Raw genomic sequence first — 17,056 nt, forward strand, 5'->3', positions numbered from 1 at the left:
ACAGTCTGTGCTTCTCAATAGGTGATATAGTCACTTGGGAGTAAACCTGAGTTGGACATGCTATAGTCTCACCTTTCAATGAATGCTTTCTCCAAGGTTGACATTTTTACTTTTTTCCTTAGTATTGGAACTTTGTTCCGTGTATAACTTGCCTTTCTCACTTATATTCAGAAGGATTTCATGGTAATTGCTGTGGGGAACAAAGGTGACATATTTTTTTTCTGGATTTTTATATTTGCCATCCAGCTGTTGATGTATAATCCAACCAATTGCTAAACTTTGTGGATATAATACTCTCAGGCTAGATACCTCTATTTGCTCTGTTTCTTTTCTCAGCCATCACATTCAACTTATCACCAGTTCTTGCTAATCTCATCTTCAATGGTTGAAGGATCTTTATCCTTCTTTTTACCCCTCATCCCCATGAAACCCTGATTTATATCTTCATCATTTCCTATCGTGACTATTGCAATAACTTCTTAATTGGCCTGCTTGGTTCTTTTGATTTCTCTTATATTTCTCCATAGATTACAATATCCAATCTGAACTTTAGAAAAACTGCCTGAGTACCCCATCGCCTCCACAGTGACATTCTGGCTCCTTTGTATGGTATTCAGACTTCCATTACATGGCTTCAAGCCTACCTTTCAACCTCACTTTCCCACAATACTCCTCCACAAACTCTTTACCCTAGTCGCACAGGCCTATTTACAATTCTCAGAATGTTCCCTAAGTAGCTAAATACATTTCTTCGTTTTTAATTAGAAATCTGTTTAGACTACCGAATGACTTCTATGATTGTTAAAATTCTCTTTGTAAGCTTGAAAATAGACTTTATTTATCACAGTACTGGAGATTGAACCCAGGGATTCTTTACCACTGAGCCACATCCCCAGCCTTTTTTATTTTTTATTTTGAGACAAGGTGTCGCTAATTTGCTGAGGCTGGCCTCCAACTTGCGATTCTCCTGCCTCAGCCTCCCAAGTCACTGGAATTACAAGCGTGTGCAGCCATACCTGGCTCAAAATAGATTTTATAGCAGCACAGCTGCTATAGGTTGAATTCTAGATGTCTTAATTCATTCCACAAATATTTACTAAGCACAGTGCCAAGTACTTCTCCTAGAGATGGTGAATAACACAGCCAAGATTCTTGCCCTCATGCCACTGATAGTACTGAGGGCTGTGAGGATGTGAAAAGAGTAATGTGTTAAAGTGGTGGGGAGCAGTCAATCATTCATTTTTAAAGTAGTACTTGAGAGCACAGTTTATGAAAAACTCTCTTCTGGGTACCAGGGAGAAAGATGAATCAGACAGAAATTGTCTCTCAGGGAGCTTAGAGCCCAGTAGGTATCGAAAAGACTCTAAAATAAAGTTTAAAATGTTTTAGGTCAGAGGAGAAGTGCAAATGAAGAAGAGGGTAATAGGCATTTCAGGAGGGAAGATGGGAGATGATTTCACATAGTCATTGCAGGTAAGGCTTAAAAGATAGAAAGGGCTACTCAAAGATCCTTTCCCATCTTAACTTTCAATTGATGGCAAAATCCAAGCAGGCTCTTCTACCACCTGCATTTTGAACGTGTCTATTAGTCTGGCCATTGTCCTAGCATGGGTTCTGCCCCCTCCCTCCTGGGCTACTACAATGGCCAACCTGTCTTTATTCTCCACTGTAATCCAGCGTTCATGTTACATCAAGAAATCTTTCTAGGCTGGGGTGTAGTTCAGAGGTAGAGCATTTGCCTAGCAGGTTCAAGGCCCTGGGTTCCATCCCCAGCACCAAACAAACAAACCAAAAGAGAAGAAAAAAAGGGGAAAAAAGAAAATTTAAATTTGAATCCAATTGTAATCCCTGTATCATTTGGAATCTTCACTTGTTCCTCATTGCTTACATCAAAGATCATTCCCCTGCCTGGTATAGTGGCACACCCCTGTAATCCTAGCTGCTCAGGAGGCAGAGGCAGGAGGACCACAAGTTCAAAGCCAGCCTCAGCAGTTTAGAGAGGACTTAAGCAACTTAGCAAGACCCTGTCTCTTAAAAAAAATATGGCTGGGATTGTGGCTCATCAGTAGAGTGCTCACCTAGCACATGTGAAGCGCTGGGTTTGATCCTCAGCATCACATAAAAATAAAAAAAAATAAGTAAAATAAAGGAATTGTGTCCAACTACAACTAAAAAAATATATTTTAAAAAATACAAAATAGGGTTGGGGATGTGGCTCAGTGTTTGAGTGCCCCGAGTTCAATCCCTGGTACCAAAAATATAAATAAAATATAAAGGGTGGGGGTGTTGCTCAGTGGTTAGGCACCCTGGGTTTCAATCCCTGGTATTATAATAGTAGTAGTAGTAGTAGTAGTAGTAGTAGTAGTAGTAATTATTATTATTATTATTTCTCCCCAGTAATGTAGCAGGTAAGAAAAAACATGAGCCCTAAACCAGACTATTTGGGAGGGGACTCTAGCTCTAATATTTACCAGCTACGTTATGTGAGATATGCCATTTTTTTATTGATGTAGGTTTCTGTTTCCTCAGCTATAAAAATGGAGATTTACACAAGTTGTTATGAATCAAAACAGAACAAGTATGAAGAGTCATTAACAAGTACCTAGCAGATTGTATACGTATATTTGATTAATACAGTAGTGTCTTTTATTGTCATTATAAAATACTACAGAGATTGAGATCGACTCCTTAAGTAGCTATTTTTACTTCATTAGATGTTTTAGAGAGTTAATTATGCAGCTGAATAATCAAATTTTAATACTCTCCCCTTTTCCCTTGAGAAGGCAGCTAAGGATTATAACTGGTGAATGGTTCTTTGAGGAAAAGGCAAAGCGTTTCAAGCAAGTGAATGTTCTGGGCACTGATGTTGTCCGGCAGTCCATCTTAAGAAGAAGTCCAGGTAACTAAAGCAATGATTTACTTTCAAAACTGTTCTCATCTTTATTTTGGCATGCTAAATAACCTCCCTGTGTTATGTAGAAAATGAGCACAGCTAAATTTTCTGACTCCCTAAGGTTATTTCACACCTCGGTAGCACGGAATCAAAATATGTAATTCATACAAAAAAAGGAATACAGTGAAAAATAAAATTCATAGTGATTTTCCATAAATCTAACATGCTGAGGGCTTCAAAGGAGCCATTTATCTTCATCACAGACACTTCTCTTTCTGATGAACTTCTAATATTTTACTAAATAGCCAAGAAAGTAACATAAAACAAGTGAATTAAATGATCCACATTGTGAAAGCAATTCTTGATTTTTTTTCAACAAGTTTTGTTTCAGATGTATTTTATTTAAATGATACTTTTTCTAATCCTTGGGGGTTTTTTTTGGGGGGGGGGAGTACCAGGGATTGAACCCAGGGGACTTAACCACTGAGCCCATCCTCAGCCCTATTTTGTATTTTATTTAGAGACAGGGTCTCACTGAGTTGCTCAGGGCCTCGCTGTTGCTGAAGCTGGCCTTGAACTTACGATCCTCCTGCCTCGGGCTCCAGAGTCGCTGGGATTACAGGCCTGCTCCACTGTACCCAGCTAATCCTTGGTTCTTGACAAAGCATTGATACTGTGCACTGCATTCTTGTTCCCCAAACAGGGGCATTTAGAAATGCAAAGGAGCAGATTATGTTAAGTGAAGTCAGCCAATCCCTTAAAACAAATGCGGAATGTCTTCTTTGATATAAGGGGGGCGACTCAAAACAGAGCAGGGAGGAAGAGCATGAGAAGATTACCATCAAACAGGGAGGAGAGGTGGGAGGGAATGGGAGAGAGAAGGGGAATTGCATGGAAGAGGGAAGGAGACCCTCAGGGTTATACAAAATTACATATAAGAGGATGTGAGGCGAAGGGGAGGAAAAAATAAATAAATAAATAAATAAGAGAGAGTGAGAGAAATGAGTTATGGTAGATGGGGTAGAGGGAGGGGAGGGGAGGGGAGGGGGGATAGGAAAGGGGTAGGAAGGGCAGCAGAATACAACAGACACTTGTTTGGCAGTATGTATAAACGTGGCTGTATAATCAACGTGATTCTGCAATCTGTACATGGGGGAATAATAAGAATTCATACCCCATTTGAAACAAATGTATGATATATGATATGTCAAGATCAATGTAATGTTTTGAGCAACCAATAAATTTCTGATGCTTAAAAAAAAAGAAAAAAGGATAGAAGAAAAAAAAAATGCAAAGGGGCATTTCTAGTTGCCACAGCAACTAGGTTGGGTTGATGGTATTTAGTAGGCAGGAGCCAGAGATGCTAAATGACCAGAAATGCATAGGACAGTTTCTCTCAATGAAGAATTATACTGGCCCCAAATGCAAATAACACCTTCAGAATGCTTACAAACTACAACTTAATTGGTTAAATTAAGGAGCATGTTTCTCGTGTCCAGTAGACAGGCATCTTCTGGCCTATCCCTACACAATCTCATCTTTCATAGATAGGAGACTAGTACCCTTGCTTTTAAGTCTGGCTGACTGCACCAGGAGCCCTGCAACTGATTCCATTGCCACTTCTGGGTGTGGCACTTTCCAGGAAGGGCTTTCACAAATGGGGAACAGGTGCCTTCCCAGGATGACTGACTTATGTGCTCAGAAGTGAGGTTATCGTTACTATAATCTCATGCTAAAACTCAGCTTCTACAGATTTGTAGTTGTCATGAACCCAGACTTCTCCTCCCTATAGAGGGTTGATGTATTCCTTCCCCCGGAAAGCTTATCCCAGCAAACCTCCCATAGATGAGTCCTGATCTTAGTCCTTAGTTAATTCTATAATATTTCAACAAGTTAGAAATAACTGTGTACCTGAGCAATTTGGGGTGGGAATGTCATTGCCATTTACTCTGCATTTACTTTTCTGGATTAGCACAAGAATCTTTGTGGAACACTGGCTGCAGAATAGAAATTTGCATTCATTGGGCATGGTGACACACACCTTTAATCCATGCGAATCAACAGTCTGAGACAGGAGGATTGCAAGTTTGAGGCCACCCTCAGCAACTTAACAAGGCCCTAAGCAACTTATCGAGACCCGATCTCAAATCAATCAATGAATCAATCAATCAATTAAAAACAAGGGCTGTGGCTGGCCTAGTGGTGCATGCCTGTAATCCCAGCGGTTTGGGAGGCTGAGGCAGAAGGATCACGAGTTCAAAGCCAGCCTCAGCAATGGCGAGGTGCTAAGCAACTCAGTGAGACCCTGTCTCTAAACAAAATAGGGCTGGAGATATGGCTCAGTGGTTCAATGCCCCTGAGTTCAGTCCCAGGTACCAAAAAAAAAAAAAAAATCATGGGTTGGGGATGTAGTTCAGTGTAAAGCATCCCTGGGTTCAATCCCCAGTGAAGGAAGAAAGAAAGAAAGAAAGAAAGAAAAGAAAAGAAAAAATCTCAAATATTTTAAAAGAAGAATAAAAAAAGAAATTTGCTCTCATCTCTGGCCATTTTGTGTGTAAACTTGTCTTCTGATTGTTTTTAATGAGGATCTGAAGAAGTACGAAGCCAAGAACAAACCCGCCAGGATGTGGAGAAATCAGACACTTCGCCTTCTGTTGGGCAGAAAGCCAGCCATGATGGGCCCAAGAGAAAGGGGTAAGAAACAGCTTATTGAGGGGAAAATTGAATTTTTATTTCAGTCATCTCTGAAATAAAGACTCCTTTGTTTTTCAAGTCTGTTATCGATTCAGTGACCCTGAGGAGGGCCAGAGACTCAACTGAAGTAACATTTTCTTAGCATTCTTCTCAGGAAATGCATTTTTAATTACTTTCCACTTTTGGTAAATAAAGCATGTGTGAGTTCTTTCTTTTCACATATCTGCTCGAATTACTTCTAGGTAGAAGGTTTTATGTCAGGAAGAGTATTGTCTATAAACAGGTGACGACTACCTTTGTTGTAGGATGCTCCTCCCCACCAACCTGAGCACTGATACACTCAAATCAGAGATATCTTATTTGAGCTTCACACATTTTATCCCCTGTTTAAAATTCAGGCTTCTTTAAGGAGAAAACAACAACAACAACAACATTTAGCCACCTCAACTGAATTCAGAAAGCAAATACATGTGTCAAGTACTAAACACAGCAATGGGAGATACACAGGGCACCAAGATGCCAGAAGGCACAGGTGACCTGGGGATAAGAGAATTCATCTAGAAGAGTCAGCCCCATGCAGACTCTGAGGATCAAAAGGCAAATTGCTCTGTCTCAGCTCTGTACTTTGTAGTCTTTGTTTCTGAGGCAGCTATTGGACAGTTTTGTGGCCAAAGTAGCAAGAGTTCTAATATGTGCCAAGTCACGTTATGATCCTTTCCAGGTACCATGCTTCATTGTCTCAGCAGAAGGCAGCCTGAAATGCTGACCGTGTCTCAGCCTTTATCTAGCTCTAAAAACAAGTCTGGGATTTTTTTTTTTTTTTTTTTAGAATCCTGAACTCTGAGTGGGATTGAACTCTAAATGTCATCTAACTCAAACACTCTTGATTAACCACATCTTCATTACTTAGCAGAGATGAATGGGAAAGAAAATCCAAAGTCTCCCAAATATCCTATCCCAGGTATCAATCCTTCATCTCACATTGAATCCATTTATCTCATCTCAGGACTCCCACAATGCCTTGTGCCTCTGCATCACTCTTTCCATTACACTCTGACCTTCCCATTCCCACTCTTAATTGTAAGCTGTTTCAGTGCTAGACCAGTGGCTTCTTTGCTTTTGTGTTGCAATATCTAGCATAGTCCCTGATTCCTGAAAAACAATCAGTGGTTGATTGAATATGTGATTCAGAGCCCCCAGATGCTGCTAGGAGCTACCATTTGCAGATCCCAGCCCAAGCATCACAGACTAGGTTGCAGAGTTAAGTAGAGTTTTGAGCTGACAGACAGTAAGTAACCCACCAGCACAATGAATTATGCAAATCCTGACTCATTCATGACTCTCAGCTGGGCCCTGCTGAAACTGAAAACTGGCATCGATGGTTCTTGGTCTTCAAAGAATATAACATCTATTTAGTTTGGTGGCACACATCTGAAATCCCAGCAACTCAGGAGACTGAGGCAGAGATGTTGCAAGTTCTAGGTCAGCCTAGATAATTTAGTGAGACCATGTCTCAAAATAAAAACTAATCCTGGCGTGGTGGTGCACGCCTGTAATCCCAGCAGCACAGGAGGCTGAGGCAGGAGGATCCTGAGTTCTAAGCCAGCCTCAGCAAAAGTGAGGTGCTAAGCCAATCAGTTGAGGTCCTGTCTCTAAATAAAATAGGGCTGGGGATGTGATTCAGTGGTTGAGTGACCCTGAGTTCAATCACCAGCACAAAAATAAATAAATACTAAAAATAAAAAGTAAAAAGGGCTGGGGATGTACATAGCTCAGTAGTAGAGCAACCCTGGGTTCAATCCCCATTAAGAGGATTAGAAAAAAAAGAATTTGACATCCAGTTGGGAAAGAAAAGGTTCATACATGAAAAGTTAGTAAGTCTAAAAGAGCTGGGCACAGTGGCGCATGCCTGTAATCCCAGCAGCTCAGGAGGCTGAGGCAGGAGAATCATGAGTTCAAAACCAGCCTCAGCAAAAGCAAATCAGTGAGACCCTATCTCTAAATAAAATACAAAATAGGGCTGGGAATTGGCTCAGTGGTCAAGTACCCCTGGGTTTAATCCCTGGTACCCAAAATAATAATAAGTATAAAAAGAATTTCAGGAAAATATAAAATAGCAATATGAGTTGCCAAAAGCTTCTCTAAACAAGGCAGAGTGTTAATAAATCCCAAGAGATGTCATAAGGCTATTAACTTACTCACTATTAAGTGAGTAGCTAAATAATAAATTCCTGCTTGATGGGGTAATGGGAGCTATCAAGAAAGACATCAAATTGTAGCCAAGTGCAGTGGCACATTCTTGTAATCCCAGTGGCTTGGGAGGCTGAGGCAGGAGGATCTTGAGTTCAAAGCCAGCCTTAGCAATGGCGAGGTGCTAAGCAACTCAGTGAGACCCTTTCTCTAAATAAAATGCAAAATAGGGCTGGGGAGGGGCTCAGTGGTCGAATGCCCCTGAGTTCAATCCCCAGTAACACCCCTGCAAAAATTTTGGGGGATGGGGTTGTAATTTAGTGGCAGAGCGCTTGCCTCGAATATGTGAGGCACTGGGTTCGATTCTCAGCACCACATATAAATAAAATAAAGGTCCATAAGAACTAAAATGAACAAATAAATAAAATTTAAAAACAAAAAAAAAATGTGGACCTTGACAGATGGATGGAGCTCAGGATATCAAAAGGGAGGAAGAATGATTTCCGGCAGAAGAGACATTAAAGAGAGGTGCACAGGTGGGGACATGCACGAGGTGGTTCTCAGAGCAGCATAAACTGACATTATATTAGTGCCATTCTCACAAAAAAATCAATTTTCCAGTAGATTGAAGCTTCTGACAATTGACAGTGACACTTCTGGGGTTCTTTGAAGCAGAGACAACTTAGCAGATTCTATTAAGATCCTGCCAGTACCTTTGGAATCCACTTTTCCCCTAGAAAACTGTTGAATGTAGAGTAAGTTAACTGGTCTTTCCCAAAGCCATCCCCCCAAAGAATATTATAGCCTTTTTATTATTATTATTAAATTGCTCTTGGAAATTGCCATGTTTGGGGCCCTCTGTAATATCAGTGTTTGAATCAGGGTTCCTGAAAAGCTATTTCTGTTTAAGTTTCAAATAATTTAGTAAAATGCGAATTCAATAAGAGTTCATCTAACATGAGGCACTCCATTATTCAAACTTAGTTATCATAGGAAGAAATGTCGTGGAAGATATAGATGGCTTCCACCACATGAGTTTAGTCACTCATTCCACAAGAATTTATTGGTTCTAATATGTGCAACGTATCATTCTAGGCTCAGAGAAAGTGGTAGGGAATGAGAAAGGCAGTCACTGCTATCATGTAGATGCAGTCTAACAAGTTGCTACCTCAGTTTGTCTCAAAGAATTAGCCCCCTCTCTGAGCCACGTGAGTGTGAGCAATCTATTCTGCACATATGTCCAGGCCAAGTGATATTTTCCCTTCCCAGGTTATAGTGCTGAGTTCCCTATATAGGTGGTCTTTTGCTTAGCAGGGACAGAGTCCTGGCTTACCAGCAGGTAGAATGGTCCTGGGAGAATGTCACACCCTTCTACCTTACCACCAATGACACTATACTGCAGAAGTACTGGGACTCCCCAGAATGCCTGAGGCCTAGGGCTTCTTTACTGAAGAACTATTTATTATTCAAAGTACTAGGAAGCCAGGTGTGGGGGAGCATGCCTGTAATCCCAGCGACTCCAGATGCTGAGGCAGGAGGATCCTGTGTTCAAAGCCAGCCTCAGCAATTTAGTGAGGTGCTAAGCAACTCAGTGAGACCCTGTCTCTAAATAAAATACAAAATAGGGCTAGGGATGTGGCTCAGTGGCCAAGTGCCCCTGAGTTCAATGCCTGGTACCTCGCCCCCCCCCCAAAAAAAAAAATAGAAAGTACTAGGCATTTTATTCTTTGTATTATGTTTTTATTAATGCATTATAATACACATAATAGTGGGGATCATTGGGATGTATTTATAATGCACATAACATAATTTAGTAGGAATTATATTCTTGAAATATCTTTAAATACTTCTTTATCTTACTTTTAAATACCTATAAATATATATAATTTCAGATTTCTACTTAGCAAGTTCAGATCAGCAACCAGAGGAGAAATCGTAACTCCAAAAACTGAAAGTGGGCGGAGCTACAGCTTGGATTTCGACAGCCAACATTTTCGCAGTTTAAAGTCAGCCCCTGGTTCAGACAGGTAAGACACATACCATTGGCAATCAGGTAGCTTGGGGATGAGGTTGATGAATTTCCATCCAAACAGGACTTCTGGCTATCTGTAAAGTATCTCCACTTAGAGAACCCACACATAATACAGAAAGTCAGGAGGATATTTTTTAGTTGAAAGAGAAAGCATTTACCTTCCTCATGGACTTAGAGCTGTTGGAATTGTCTGTATCACCTGCAGGGATACAAGTGTCTGTTTGGGGACTCGGGACTGTAGTTCAAATGGAGATGTACAGGTCAAATATGTTCTTTTTCTTTTTGATTTTTTCTTTTTAGATATTTATGACAGATGAGTGTACTTTGACATACATACACGGAGAATAACTATTCTAATTAGGATTTAATTCTTGTGGTTGTACATGATGTGGAGTTTCACTGGTCGTGTATTCATATATGAACAGAGGAAAGTTCTGTCCAATTCTTTCTATTGCCTTCCCTATTCCCATCCCCCTCCCCTCCCTTCTTTCCCCTTGGTCTAATCCAATAAACTTTTATTCTCCACCTCCCTTTATTGTGTGTTAGCTTCTGAATATCGCAGAGATCATTCAGCCTTTGTTTTTTTGGGATTGGTTTATTTCACTTAGCATGATAGTCTCCAGTTCTATCTATTTACAAGCAAATGCTATAATTTCATTCTTTTTATGGCAGAGTAATATTCCATTGTGTATATTTACCACAATTTCTTTATCCATTCATCTGTGAAGAGCACCTAGGTTGTTTCCTAGGTGCTTGGCTATTATGAATTGAGCTGCTATAAACATTAATGTGGCTGCATCACTGTAGTATGCTGATTTTTAAGTCCTTTGGGTATATGCCGAGGACTAGAATAACTGGGTCAAATGGTGGTTCCATTTCAAGATTCCTGAGGAATCTCCACATTGCTTTCCAGAAGGGTTGCACCAATTTGCATTCCTACTGACAATGTAAGAGTGTACCTTTTTCCCTTTTCATTTAATTGCTTGATCTTTTTGTATTGAAGCTTCTGCAATAGGAAACTTTAAGTGTCATATGCACTTCCTGCAACTTATAAAAATATTAATAATTTTATCATTTGGATTGCCTCAGGCATTGTTCCCTAAATTCCACTCCCTCCAACTGATTGTCAGAAGGGCCAAGTGAGATTCTCCTGTGCACAAAGCTATCACTTGTCAGAAAAAGTAACAAAAAGTAGGATAGCTAAGAGCATTGTCACTTCTCATCATATTTGATTTTTTCAATCCTGTGGATACATAACTCAAGGCTTATTTTCACTATTAGTGTGACATCAAAGCTAGAGATTAGAAAAAATAGCCACCCCTAGTTATGTTTTTTGTTTTTGTTACTAGGGATTGAACTCAGATGTGGCACTGAGCCTCATCCCCAGCCCTATTTGGTATTTTATTTAGAGACAGGGTCTCACTGAGTTGCTTAGCACCTCACCATTGCTGAGGCTGGCTTTGAACTCGCGGTGCTCCTGCCTCAGCCTCCTGAGCTGCGGTGTGCACCACCGTGCCCAACACACCCCTATGTTAATTCCCTTTTCTTTACTTGGGGCTGCAGTAATTTTGCTAAGCCAGGCAGTAAAAACTGGCAGACATTCTTTTCTCCTTAGGTTCTGCAAACAGAATTACATTCTCCCTATAATCCTATTTTTTTTTTGTTTGTTTCTTGTGGTGCTAGTCATCAAACCCAGGGCTCTGGTTCACTGTGATCATTTTAGAATATAGACCAGAGTATTTCCCTAGAAGGTACCCTCTTTTCACTATTGTTTTTTTTTTTTTCCCATGTTGACTCTCTATACCTATTTCTTTTTTCCCTATAGCATTCTTGCAAGCAGGTGTCTTTTTATGTAAATCCATACAGAAAAAAAAATCCTTATAAAAACAGAATAAGTCATTTTCATCCACTATCAAAGGATCATCACTGTTCAATATTTTCCAAATATTTAAGAATCTAGATAAATTCCTTTTATGATAAAAATGTAAATTACAGTTGTTTTTGCCCTTGAAATAATTTCATTTGTCTTCCTTTAAGGAAGTCCCATACTGTCACCCACAAAAACCTGCTATAAAAATCTCATTTTTTGTTTTTGCTTGTTGGACTCCTGATCTCTGAGGTAGTAGTGTTCAAAATTATTTAGAGATGACAGCCTTGGCAACTTAGTGAGACCCTGTCACAAAATAAAAAATAAAAAGTACTGAGGATGTAATTCAGTGGTAAAACGCCCTTGAGATTCAATCCCCAGTATATATAAAATACTTAGTAATGATATGCAGCTAAGGTAAGTGTTGCTCATTTTCCTCGGTCCTCTGGAATTGAGCCATCTTGGCTTATTCTTTGGGACTAGTGTTTAAGAAGGACACTGTATCAAAAGTGGAAAAACAGTTCCTTTTTTGGTGTGTGTTGGGAGGTACCTGGGATTGAACTCAGGGGCACTTGACCACTGAGCCCCATCTCCAGCCCTATTTTGAGACAGGGTCTCACTGAGTTGCTTAGTGCCTTGCTTTTGCTGAGGCTGGCTTTGAACTCACAGTCCTCCTGCTTCAGCCTCCCCAGCTGCTAGGATTACAGGTTTGCATCACCTCGCCTGGCAAGACAGAGTTTCTTATTGAAAAAGAAAGGCTCCAGACCTACCAAAAAATTAGATCATGCCATTTTAAGTTATTTGTCTTACAGTTACTGAACAAAAATAAGAATATTCCCCAATATCACACTGCTTATATTTATTTTAGAATCTATCTGCCCAGGTTTACTCCTTGTGTCTTATCTACTGCTAAGTATAAATAATCTAAGCTATAAAGTCATATGGACATGTTTCACAAAATACTGGGGTATTGACATGGGGAGTTCTTGTTCTTTTTTGATAAAAAAGTAGTTTTTTGTTTTGTTTTGTTGGTATTGAACCTCACTCAGCCATTGAGCTACATCCCCAGCCCTTTTTTGTATTTAATTGCTTAGGGCCTCACTGTATTGTGGAGGCTGGCTTTGAACTCAGGATCCTGCTGTCTCAGCCTCCTGAGCTCCTGGGATTACAGGCATATGCTTGGCCAAAAAACTAGTTCTTTATTAGTTTGAGAAACAAAGCCCTAGACAATCTTGTGCAGTGTATTTTAATGTCTCTTTACAGACAAGGAAAAAGACACAGAGAAGTTGGGTGGCTTGTGTAAGATTACAAACCTTGTAAATATACATGGAGACTTCTTATTATAAAATGGAGAAGGTCCCTAAGTAAACTATTTTTAAAATTGTAAGTACCTGAAATGGTTTTCAGATAATTGGAATATAGTAGTCAGGATTGCTTTGGCGTAAGCATGCTAAGAACAATATTTTCCTATTAAGAAAGAATAGAAGTGCTCTGGAGATCAATAAAGCAAAATGTCCTTTTCCTGGAACATGTATTTATCATCATAATGACTCATTAATGGACCGCCACAGCAAGAGATGTGTTCCATTATCCCCAAATGATTCCTAAGAAAGTTGAGGCAGGAGATGTCCCATCTTTTCTTAATTCCCATCATCTAAAGAGATCGTGAGCTCCCCCTTTCTTTGGGCTATTACCTGACTTAGTTTGAGAATTATTCTCCTTTCTCCTCCACAATGCAGATTTCTTCATGGTTCATTGGTCTTTTCCTGGAGCAGCTGAGCTTGGATATTACTCCCCCCATAATATTCTTTTATTATTTAAATTTTTATATTCATGCATTATGTTCTCTTCTTTATTTCCTCTTTTTAAAAATATTTCAATTATGTTTCGGTATACATGACAGTAGAGTGTATTTTGACATATTATTCATACTTGGAATATAACTTCTTCTAATTAGGATCCCATTCTTGAGGTTGTACATGATGTGGAGATTCACTGGTCGTGAATTCATACATATACACAGGAAAGTTATATCCGATTATTTCTGTCTTTCCTATTCCCATCCCCCCACTTCCCTTCATTCCCCTTTGTCTAATCCAATGAACTTCTATTCCCACCCGCCTTGTTGTGTGTTAGCATCTGCATATCAGAAAGACTATCCAGCCTTTGGTTTTTCTGGAATTAGCTTATTTTGCTTAGCATGATAGTGCCCAGATCCATCCATTTACAGGCAAATGCCATCATTTCATTCTTTCATATGGCAGAGTAATATTCCATTGTGTACATACACCAGATTTTCTTTATCCATTGTCGTTTGAAGGGCACCTAGGTTGGTTCCATAGCTTGGCTATTGTGAATTGAGCTGCTATAAACATTGATGTGGCTGCATCACTGTAGTATGCTGATTTTAAGTCCTTTGGGTATATACCAAGGAGTAGGATAACTGGGTCAAATGATGGTTCCATTCCAAGGCTTCTGAGGAATCTCACATTGCTTTCCAGGGGAGTTGCACCAATTTGCAGTCCCACCAGCAATGTATGAGTGTACCTTTTCCCCCACATCCTTACCAACATTTATTATTGCTTGTATTCTTGTATTCAGCCATTCTGATTGGAGTGAGATGGAATCTCAGTATAGTTTTGGTTTGCATTTCTCTATTTGCTAGATATGTTAAGCATTTTTTTTCATATATTTGTTGACTATTTGTATTTCTTCTTCTGTGAAGTGTCTGTTCAGTTTCTTAGCCTATTTATTGATTGGGTTATTTGTTTTTTTGTGTTAATTTTTTTGAGCTCTCTATATATCCTGGAAATTAATGCTTTATCTGAAGTAGGACAGCACTCTTAAAGTATGTACATGTGCTATCTCAATCTTCCCAATAACCTTATAAAGTATATCATAAAAGAGTGGAGGTGGGACTGAGGTTATAGCTCAGTGGTAGAGCATCTGCCCCGCACGTGTAAGGCGCTAGGTTCGATCCTCAGCACCACATAAAAAATAAAATAAAGGTATTGTGTTCATCTACCGCTAAAGAAATATTTTCTAAAAAGAGTGGAAATGATGTTTTAGCAGATCTCTAATTGACTATTTCTTTTCAGTGGTTTCAAAGCAAGAGAAAATATGAATGGGCTAGGAAAGGCCTAGCAGACTCTCAGAGTATTACAAATTGCTAGTTGCTAGAGACTAAACATATGAGACAAAGGAGAGTTTTTAAATGGATATAATTGTAAATTATAGTTGATAAAGAGAATGCTATTCAATGCAGTGATTCTGAGTCCCTTCTAAGTTGGGATGAGTAGTCACAGTGTTGTGATTTTGGGACGTCTCTATCTTCAATCATTCTCTCCCAGAAACAGACCCTCAAACAAGGATTCATAAACAAACAACTTATTAATTTTATTAATCCAATTTTAATTTTATTAATCCACAAAAAACCAGTAAGGGAGTAGGAGAGGCAGAAAGGAGAAGGTGAAGAAGCTAAGTAATGGTGCTATCTAAGATATGTCCAAGTCTCAGGACCCAGCTTGATTCCACGGGGGACTCTGGAGCATGAACTATGTCCCTGAGCTTTGTTTGGAAGAGCTAGACCATTGCACTCCAACACCTGTCAGGCACTGACTATGAATATCCTTGGGTAGGATTTCCAGACTCTAGAAAGGTTGTTTCCTGAGAAATTATTTTCCTGGCTATAATTACTGGGAAACCATTATATGAGTCAAAATGGCAATTCATTAAATTATAGTCTTTGTCCCTTATCCTTGGGTCCTCTATCCAGAAATGGATACATCTGGAAAGTCATTATCAAGATTTGGGGGATTTAAAAAGTTTATTTTATATCCTGAAGAAATGAGATTTTTTTCTAACTTAGAAAATGTGTCATTCTATAACCCATGATAACCAAGCTCCCCAGACAATGTCACATCCCCTCACTTGGTCCCTGTTAGAATAAGATACGTGTATCACTTTCTTGCCCATTTTCCCTTAACCACATTGAACTTGAAGGTTGGTTGGCACTGATTTCTAATTCTTCTTAATTAAATCACAGTAACATGATATTTGAATCACAAATAGCTCTTTCTTAATTGGTCTTTAACTTCTCTGCTTTAATTTAGACTTCAGGATGCTTTTTCCCCTCTTTCTATTTAAGTGGCAAAGGTTCATGTATTTTATGTCATGTTTTATATAACATCTAAAAGAGTTGGCACCCAAATATTTATGATCTGCCTCATTAGACTAAACCTTTTCTTAGTCTAATCAACTGAAAGGAAAATATTTTTGAGAGGCTCACAGTAAATGTAAGGAACAAATGAGAAAGTGCATGTCATTTTTGAAATAATGCTGCTGGCCACGATGATTTCCAGTAGCTGACTTACGATCACAAGAATTCTTTCCTTATTACAGGATAGCCTCTCAAATGTCATCACCACAATTAATCAACTTCTGCCAGAGCTTCTACACAAGTAGGAGTTTTGGGTTCAATAGGGCTAATCCACCATGGGGACTTTTTCCAAACCACCTGGATCTGAGAATATCTTCAACGCACACACACACAAACAGAAATGCCCACATGAAACCTTTTGCTTATAATTTCTTGGTTCTGTTGTACACGATTCACCCCAGCCTTTATTTTTTGAAACTATTTTACCTAAAACAAAATAAGGAGAAAGATTTTTATGATAATAGTTAGGAGAGTAGAGTACCTATGGTCACCACACCACAGCACTGGGCAGGTGCTTCCTGAGATGAACAGAAAACACTTGGAAAGGTAGGACTATGACTAGCTACTGTAAAATGTAGCAATGTAACACCTGAGGTAGGAAGGCTCGGGAAAATCACCCAGAAACTTAAAATTCCAAATTACAACAATCTACTGGATCAGAAAAAAATTATTCTCATTGTCAGGATCAATAAACACAATCACAAGTCCCTCCTGAGCTGAGTTCATACCACTATAGTTTAGAATATCAGTTCTAGAAAGAGGAGCCTGGAGATCTACATAGTGTCAAAGGGATGTTGCCAGAAACTTTTCAAAATTATTTTAATCAAATCCCAAGAAACTAACCCCTAACTCTGATCCTCAGATTCTCTTCTTGATCGTTTATTCTATTAGTGCAGAACTCCCCTGGTTGAAATGATTTTATCTTGATGAAATGATACGTGAGCAGTATGAGAAACCAGAATGGACTCAGGCTTTGTGTGGATGGACAATACTATTTTTATCCTGACTGTCATGTACTGTGTGACAGCATGGTAGTGTGGTGACAGGTGTGTGTATATACACATGTATGCATATATATATGGAATAATTATTTAACCTCTCCAAGACTCAATTTACTCATTAAAATAGATTTTTTTTACTTTTAACATTTTAATGATTTTA

At 39.2% G+C, this 17,056-nt stretch overlaps 1 protein-coding gene across 5 annotated transcripts in view; it reads left to right on the forward strand.

Annotated features, from left to right (window-relative positions):
* The window catches only part of Sytl5 (synaptotagmin like 5), a 257,975-nt gene that overhangs the window by 192,027 nt on the left and 48,892 nt on the right, over positions 1 to 17,056 (forward strand). For all 5 annotated transcript variants that reach the window (XM_058585750.1, XM_058585751.1, XM_058585752.1 and 2 more), the window contains 3 exons: positions 2,784 to 2,899; positions 5,479 to 5,587; positions 9,670 to 9,804. In XM_058585750.1, the coding sequence (XP_058441733.1) occupies positions 2,784 to 2,899; positions 5,479 to 5,587; positions 9,670 to 9,804 (360 nt within the window). The remainder of the gene's footprint in view (positions 1 to 2,783; positions 2,900 to 5,478; positions 5,588 to 9,669; positions 9,805 to 17,056) is intronic.

The sequence above is a fragment of the Marmota monax genome, unplaced genomic scaffold, assembly GCF_021218885.2.
Source record: "Marmota monax isolate L192 unplaced genomic scaffold, Marmota_monax_Labrador192_F-V1.1 WCK01_AAM20220418_F8-fsc00158, whole genome shotgun sequence".
NCBI classification, from domain to species: domain Eukaryota; kingdom Metazoa; phylum Chordata; class Mammalia; order Rodentia; family Sciuridae; genus Marmota; species Marmota monax.